We start from the raw sequence: 8,479 nt of genomic DNA, 5'->3' as shown, positions 1-8,479 counted from the left end.
TTCGTTGCTATTCCAACATCTTTTAATATTGGTTCCAATTGACAATTTTGGTCATTACTATACGTATTAGCATAACAGATCATGCACAGACGCACACTTCACTGGGTCTTTAAGGTAAAATAAGATATGAATGAACAACACAAATAAAATAAGTTACACTCATTTGTTATTGGCTATGGTGGTTATTGGTTATGTTCACATACTTATTTGATTACATCCACTTGTCTAAGATGACAAGAGACTTTCGACCCAAAACCAGCTGTCGACTTGTGGATGCAAGCAGCTAATCGCACTCAACCAGAGAGAAAGTAGTAGGCCTACATCATCAGCTACCATGTCTGACAGAGAGGAAGACAGTGAAAAGAACAGTCAGGAGGGTAGTGATGACAGCTTGTAGGATTACTGGTCGTGCTAATGTTGTCTTGTGTTCACCTCTGCATGTGTGTTCTGTGTTCACCTCTGCATGTGTGTTCTGTGTTCACCTCTGCATGTGTGTTCAGTGCTGTGTGTCTGGCAAATAAAGTCAAGACCCCCTCAAAAGTTACGGTTTATTTCATTTTAAGGATGAGCAGCAAGCAACATCTCCAGGTGCTCCTTTGAGAACCAGGGCAAAAAAGTTATTTGCACCCCTGAGTATAGGTTACTGGGAGACTGTCCTCAGTAAGACAACACACAGGAAACTGATGTTTCAGATCTGTTTATATATCAGTCAGGGGAATACTTTCGAAATCTCTGCATTAACAAATAGGTTGTATGCATTGACATTTCAAGCTTGGTGGGAGCAAATCACTTTTATCAATATTTTTGTAACTTACTTTTCAGTTGTAACTGGTTTAGCAGTCTCTGATAACAATGTTGTCCGCAGTGGCGTCGCCTGGCCTGAGCATTCGGGGCTTTAGGTCCGAATGTTTTTTCTGTAGCCCCGGACAATTCTCCCTCAATAATATAATACAGGCCTATTCAACTGGCGGCCCGCGGGCCAGATGCGGCCCAGAACCAACTCCCGAGTGGCCCAGCCTCCCGTAGCCAAATTCCTACACTAGTACAGACCATGAACGCAACACTCCGCGTTGCATAGAAACCACCAAACCACAACGCAGCACATTTTTTGAAAGTGCATCTAGTGGTGCTAGTAACGGTGGTCCTATGATAGCAACTCTAAAACATGTCTCTCTCAACTCTGAAGCGTAAACAGAGACAAAACGGTCATTGATCTTGTGGAGCAGATCCAAGTCAAGCTGGACCTTTTCGCGACCGACTTGAGCACGGGTAGGATGCTGCATTTTCCGACGCTCCCCAAACACATCACATCTCCGGCACAAATCATGGATGTGATGACAGATTTCATTGCGAGGTTGAAAGAGAACTTTGCCGGTCGATTGGATGGAGTTGCTCTGCCCACAGAGGTGATGGGCTTTGCCAGAGACCCCTTTACTGTTGCAATGGAGGGGGACGTATTAACCAGAGCAAAGGAAGTGGTCCCCTGCATCGACAAGGGGAAATATACACTGGAACTTATTGACATGCAGCGCACTAACGGGCCAGCAAAGTTTTGGAGTGATGTCAAAAAACAGCAGTTCCCTAACGTTCAGAAAGTAGCGATCTGTGTGCTCAGTATGTTTGGATCAACACACACATGTGAATCAAGCTTTTCACACATAAACTCAATCAAAAGTAGCACTCGCTGCTCCCCAACTGACAGCACTCTTCACCAATGTCTTACGGCCCGTCCACACTACAGCTTCGACAGCTTCAAAAACGGTTTCCAACGCGTCTGCCCATTCACTTTGAATGGGGTGACGTCACGTTGCCTCGCTTTTCGCCGAACTGAATTGTGGGTAGCAGAGCGGAGCTTTCCTGGCGTTTCAGGCTGCAAAAGTTGAGCAATGTTCAACTTTTGAAGCTTCTGAAGCTTTCGGTGGAAGCGTCAGCCAATCAAATCATATGCCAGTACAAGCTCTAGCCAATCAAACCGCTGCTTGTGTGTCAGGGGCGGGAGATTCATGTGATTGGTTGTTGCTCGAGCTTCAGACACGCCCGCCGGCAAGCTTTTTTTGAAGCTATAGTGTGGACGGGCCGTTCGGATTGCATTGACATCCTATGAGCCAAAAATCACTGCTCTTGTTCGAAACAAAAAATTTCACTTCTCCCATTGAGAAAGTCAGCGATGACAAATTACAAATGAGGTGATAGTAAGCACCTAGTTTACTATAGTAGACGTGTAGTGTAGTACTCATTCATATAGTTACCCGTATCCCTTGTTATGGGTTTGTGCACTGAAGGGTTTGACAGTTCTTTCTGTATTCATTTAAATGCACTTTGTAATGTGTCTGGGTCAAATGTGACCAAAACGTATGATTTTTTTGTTATTACTTGAAAAGTGAAAAAATAGTATTGCTACAGTACTACCTCTTTGTGTTGCATTGGAGCTCTTTAGCTGTTTTTGTTGTATGTGAGGACATTTATTAAGACTGCTATTATTGTATTCAGTAAATGCACTTTGTGATGTGCCTGGTTAAAAAAAAAAAACCTGAATATTTGACTTCTAAAGCAAACAAATGTAATGCTACAACTGTGCACTTTTTTTTTTCAGATTCTGTTAAATTAATGCTAACTTGTTGTGTTTTTATGCACTTTTTGACCTACCTTTGTTAGATGAACAATGAATAAAAATTGCATTTTTTCATCGCAGTAATATGTGTTGGTTTAAAATGTGTCACTACCCGCTTTTTACAGGCCGCTGAATGTCTGGCACAGCTGAATTTTGTAGTTATAAAATCTGGCCCATCTGAATGTGTAATTGAATAGCCCTGATATAATACATTAGTCTAGATGGAAATAGGGGTCCACGCACACCCCTTGTAATTTTTTATGCCACCTGATTTTTCTTAATCCTTAAAGTGTCTACTTTCAGAATCTGCCAGGTGCCAAGCTGAAATAATGTCCTAAAGGCTCCATTTTAACCCTTTATTGCACCTAACCCAAAACCGAAACATTAAAATTTGATGTAGCAAGAGGCATAACCTTTGAAGTAAACAACATACAGAGACAAATGAATACAATTCTGACCCTAGGAATTCAATGGAATGGTTATTTTTGACATTTGACAACATTTTGACTGTATTTCTGGACAAAAACAGCAAAGAAATGCAAAACATGTGTGTCTGACCAATGACTTTTTTATTTTTTCAAACGCATAGAGTGAATATTTGTTGACAATCAGTTTTTTTTTAATCCTCCAATTGTTTATTTTGAGATTATATTGGGTGCCAAGCTGAAATAATGTCTCAAAGGCTAGTTTTAACCCTTTATAGCACCTAACCCAAAAATCGAAAAATGAAAATATAATGTAGAAGAGGCATAACTTTTGAAGTAGACAACTTACAGAGCGAAATTAATAAATTTTCCCACACAATTTTGATCCTAGGAATTCAATGGGATGGTTATTGTTGACATTTGATAACATTTTGACTGTATGTCTGGACAAAAACAGCAAGAAATGACCAAACATGTGTGGATGTCCAACTAACTTTTCAACACATCGGGTGAATATATGTTCACAATCAGTTTTTCTCTAATCCTTAAAATGAAATGAAATGATTAAATAAAATCTTGTTGGGTTTATTTTTAACTCTTTATTGAACCAAAATCAAACATGAAAGATTATGTAAAGTGTGATATAATTACAACTTGAACAATGAATACATTTACCTTTTCATGTCACTACCAACTTGCTGACCTAAACTACTCATCATCCTCATCGTCACTGAAGAGATCTTCTAATTCAATTTCTTCCATCTCCAGCTCTTCATCCTCATGCTCGTACTCTCCATCCACTTCACCCACAGACAAGTTATTGTTGGCGTAATCGGTCACCTTGTCAAGAGCTGCGTGCTCTTCTGACTCTGCTCTCTGAGCCAGTACCTCAACAAGAGAAGGAGGGAGGATGGGTCCAATTGCCCAGACCGGTTCCAACACCTCTTCTTCTCCTGTCTTCTCCCAGCCCATGCCTGGATTATGTGGTTTTGGGCTCTCGATTATTGCCTTGTCTGCTCTCTTATAGAAGGCGACTCTGTAGTTGGCTCGCTGGACATGTGGAATGAGACAGACCTTGGGGGGAGGCAGGCGTTCCAGGTCTACTTTTGACTTAGAGTCCAGGACTTTGTCAGCGCCGACCATCTTTCTCATCATTTTCACCCGTACTGTGTCAACTGATGTCATCCGTGCTTGGCCATACATAATGCATGTGAAGCTCTCCATCTCCTCTTGAAGCTCATCAGTGACCATCCAGTCTGCAGCAAGCTGCCTGAAAGCTTTGTGGAGTTTAGGAGTCTTCTCCAGCTTCTTCAGGGGATTCACCTTGCCTTTGCCTTTAAAAGCGCTGGTACAGTCCGCCCCAGTAAAGACGTAGAATCCCAGCAGTGTGCTACAGTAGTCAGGGCCCAGTGATTCCGACAGTTCTGTCACATTTCTCAGTGTGCGATGTTTGCCAGAGCCATGGTCAAGGTAGATGGAGAGGTTGATCCTGCTGGCATGGTAGAGGAGGATCATCAGGATGTCTGTGTCAGGTGTCCTCACCACACTGGACTTGTACCCCCATTTGACAGGCTGGTGGAGGTACAGGACAATCCGGCTGTCTGTCTCCTCTTGGTTGGATCGCAGTTCATAGATCTCAGAAGTCTGGACCTGTAACAATCAAACAAAGTAAATGAATACAACTACATATTTTAACCAATTTAACATTTTAAGTTATGCAGTTTTTGTCGTATGTATTAAGAGCCCAATTATGGTCTGCAATTGTATGTGTGTGTCACGCTTTTTCTGTCAACGTACTTTTCCATTTGTTGATGTTAGGTCATAAGATCTTCCGTCAACACACACCACTGCTTTCATGCTCTTCTCAATCCGGGATTGCTCCCCCAGACCCTGAGAAGCAGGTCACATAGCTGCTTCTTGTTAAGCTCATTGCCAAGGAATGACTTAAAGTCATAGGGCCTCCGGGTGTTCGGACCATCAATTATGCGCTTCTCAGAAGAGCCACGTCTGAGCCTCTCCTGGGCTTTGATGGAATTTGGCTGGTAGCAATCTGTAGAGAACACAAAATGGTGCTTGGCAACCATTTGGTCCAGGAGCTGCATGCAAATCCCTCCGAAGGTCGATGGGAGGTTGGACATCATGTGGAAGAGAGCGTTGCCATCCTGTATGAAGAGGGCATCATTGGGGTAAGATACGTCTTCGTCCCTGTCCTGCAGCAGATGGTGAAGGATAGTGGCCTTGTTGGTTTTAGCAAAATAGCCATCCGGAGAGCCAAGGGCATGAGGAACAGGTGAGAGGGGATACCGCATGAGTTCCTCAAGGTTGATGGGCATCTCCATAATCTGCGACTTAACGAGCAGCTGAAAGGCGAGGTTGCTCTGCTCTTTGTTCACAAAGAGCTGGAATGGAAAATAAGGAAATGAGGAAGGCATAAATACAACAGAGTTTTACGGTTTAATTCCTTTCTGAATAATGTTTTTGTGTAATGAAATATGCAAATGGCATAAGTAAAATCAATATCCACCTTCCCCTGCGCAGATGTAAATTTGACTCTCTTGCTGCAGTAATCCATTGTCTTGAGCGTAAGTTTCTTGAGGCGATCAAAGAAGTCTTTCCTCTTGGAAATGAAGCGCTCTTGGATGAACTGCTCCTTGGCAGCCCTGCCTGCAGCCTCGGCCCGCAGCTCGTCAGCCTCAACCTCTGGATCGATGGGAGCTCCAGATGCGAGGGAGTACAATCGACTTTTGTCTGGGATTCTCCAGGGGTTTGTGAAGCCATTGATGGCAGAGATGACGCTCTGCACCGCTAATTCAGACTTTTTGATTTGGGCAGGCTCCAGATCACGGTGCTTGCCTGCTTTCGGCATCTCAGGGTCGTCAATCATGCCACACATCTCAAGAGTAAGCTCATAGAGCTGAGCGCGGGCAGAGGTTGTGCGGCACCATTTCTGGTATGCGCCACAGTTGTTGAAGAGACCTAGTAGACCACCTGCAATGTAGAGAGGGAGAAGTCTGAATTTTAGCGTCACAACCAACATGAACATGGAAATTAAATATAGGTGACTATGTTTGTGTCCACAAACTGACAAACCTGAAGTCTTAGCAAACCTCATGAATGTCTCCTCCATGGTCTTGTCCACTGCTGCGAGAGCCCTTGGGATCAATGATTGTGCAACAGCTATAGCTCCAAGCTTGATGTAATCAAGAGCACCAGGATGGGAGAGGTTGATGTTTGTGAGAAAGGCCTCAAACCAGGTAAGGTACCTGTAGGAAATTAATGATAATTAAAGTTTATAACAACAACTACAATAAGCTCCCACTTATTTTTATATTGAGTATTCAGGGAATGAGTGCATAGATTACCTGGCGTAGTTGTGGCCATCATACGCAAAGAAGAGATCTGCCATGGCGCCGTTGCAGTGATGGAACAGCTTGAAATTGTTGGTTTTCACAGCAAAATCCATCATAAAGACCAGCCTTGCATGATCCATCATGGAGAGCCAGAACATGCCCGTTTTGCCCAGATGGCCACTGCGTACCTTGTCTTGGTATTGGAGGTAGTCAACAATCAGCTTGAGCAGTGTGGGATCCTTCAGAGTGGAGTTGAGGCTCTCAGAAGTGCAAAAGTGGATGAAGTTGAAGAGGATCTCATATGGGATGTCTGGTTTCTCCTCCTCTAGAAAAACATTGAACAGCAACCGTTCGAGTGCCTCTGTGACCGCCTTCAGACTGAAGAGAGCCTTGGCATGACTTCCCGCTCAGGACATTTTTCAGGCAACCACTGTTTGCGAGGCCAGCTTCTATGAGGATCTCGGCGTAGCCAGCTCCAAGACACTTGCGCCCAGTGAGTCTGCCCATGTAATTCATGGCTGTGTGGAACTTGCCAATGAGGTTCACATGCTTACTGAATTCCTCCTCGTACTTCCATACTATAGGACAGGCTTTCATGACGTCTCCCAGGTCAAACGTGTTGATGGTGTATGGCTGTCCAACCTCCTCAGTTGCTGCCTCGGATCTCTTGAGTAGCTCATACACTACTGCGTTGTCTGTAATGGGGTGGTTGATGGGGGTGTAAAAGTCGATGGTAGATTTCCTAGGAGGCACTTTCCCTGTGCTTGGCTCAGAGAGCAGAGTCAGAAGAGCACGCAGCTCTTGACAAGGTGACCGATTACGCCAACGATAACTTGTCTGTGGGTGAAGTGGATGGAGAGTACGAGCATGAGGATGAAGAGCTGGAGATGGAAGAAATTGAATTAGAAGATCTCTTCAGTGACGATGAGGATGATGAGTAGTTTAGGTCAGCAAGTTGGTAGTGACATGAAAAGGTAAATGTATTCATTGTTCAAGTTGTAATTATATCACACTTTACATAATCTTTCATGTTTGATTTTGGTGCAATAAAGAGTTAAAAATAAACCCAACAAGATTTTATTTAATAATATCATTTCATTTAAAGGATTAGAGAAAAACTGATTGTGAACATATATTCACCCGATGTGTTGAAAAGGTAGTCGGTCATACACACATGTTTGGTCATTTCTTGCTGTTTTTGTCCAGAAATACAGTCAAAATGTTGTCAAATGTATACAATAACCATCCCATTGAATTCCTAGGATCAAAATTGTGTTGGAAAATTTATTAATTTCGCTCTGTAAGTTGTCTACTTCAAAAGTTATGCCTCTTCTACATTATATTTTCATTTTTCGATGTTTGGGTTAGGTGCTATAAAGGGTTAAAACTAGCCTTTGAGACATTATTTCAGCTTGGCACCCAATATGATCTCACAATAAACAATTGGAGGATTGAAAAAAAACTGATTGTCAACAAATATTCACTCTATGCGTTTGAAAAAATAAAAAAGTAATTGGTCAGACACACATTTTTTGCATTCTTTTGCTGTTTTTGTCCAGAAATAGTCAAAATGTTGTCAAATGTCAAAAATAACCATCCCATTGAATTTCTAGGGTCAGAATTGTATGGAAAAATGTATTCATTTGTCTCTGTATGTTGTTTACTTCAAAGGTTATGCCTCTTGCTACATCAAATTTTAATGTTTCGGTTTTGGGTTAGGTGCAATAAAGGGTTAAAAATGGAGCCTTTCGGACATTATTTCAGCTTGACACCTGGCAAATTCTGAAAGTAGACACTTTAAGGATTAAGAAAAATCAGGTGGCATAAAAAATTCTGAGGGGGGCGCGTGGACCCCTATTTCCATCTAGACTACATTAACCGTGCTTTACGTGAACCTCATCATGACACAAGAGAGGACGGCAGGACTGTAATTTCCCATGTTCAGTGAATGCAACAGAGGCATGACACCAGACCAATCAGAGAGTTGCATGGAAATAAACGTGTGCTTGTGTCATTCAAGCTCGGCTCTGTGTGTGTGTGTGAGACAATAGCACATTTAGTGTGATAGAGAGAGGGAGAGAAGGAGAGAGGGA

The 8,479-nt window shown here is 42.7% G+C and overlaps 1 protein-coding gene across 2 annotated transcripts; it reads right to left on the bottom strand.

The window, feature by feature from the left end:
• Positions 1 to 4,578: 4,578 nt before the first annotated feature.
• LOC307028957 (uncharacterized protein) lies at positions 4,579 to 7,573 on the bottom strand. 2 transcript variants are annotated; one of them, XM_079664376.1, is made up of 5 exons: positions 6,399 to 7,573; positions 6,127 to 6,299; positions 5,561 to 6,024; positions 4,834 to 5,435; positions 4,579 to 4,686 (listed from the first exon to the last, which is right to left on the bottom strand). In XM_079664376.1, exons 1-4 carry the CDS (start codon positions 6,542 to 6,544, stop codon positions 4,890 to 4,892), a joined length of 1,329 nt encoding a protein of 442 aa, XP_079520502.1. In that variant the 5' UTR covers positions 6,545 to 7,573; the 3' UTR covers positions 4,579 to 4,686; positions 4,834 to 4,889. The 2 variants fall into 2 exon arrangements, with proteins under 2 accessions (XP_079520502.1, XP_079520501.1); XM_079664375.1 differs by having other exon boundaries at positions 5,561 to 6,299.
• Between the last annotated feature and the right edge of the window lie 906 nt (positions 7,574 to 8,479).

The sequence above is a fragment of the Notothenia rossii genome (genome assembly GCF_949606895.1).
Source record: "Notothenia rossii genome assembly, chromosome: 2".
In the NCBI taxonomy this organism is placed as follows: domain Eukaryota; kingdom Metazoa; phylum Chordata; class Actinopteri; order Perciformes; family Nototheniidae; genus Notothenia; species Notothenia rossii.
Note: the sequence above shows the minus strand (reverse complement) of the source record. Positions and strands in the feature narration are given on the sequence as shown.

Coding starts and splice junctions, on each gene's coding strand:
- LOC307028957 (XM_079664375.1), bottom strand. CDS start 6,544: ATGTTCTGGCTCTCCATGATGGATCATGCAAGGCTGGTCTTTATGATG. Junction 6,300..6,398: donor GATGGCCACAACTACGCCAG/GTAATCTATGCA, acceptor AATTTCCTACAG/GTACCTTACCTGGTTTGAGG. Junction 5,436..5,560: donor TTACATCTGCGCAGGGGAAG/GTGGATATTGAT, acceptor TTTCCATTCCAG/CTCTTTGTGAACAAAGAGCA.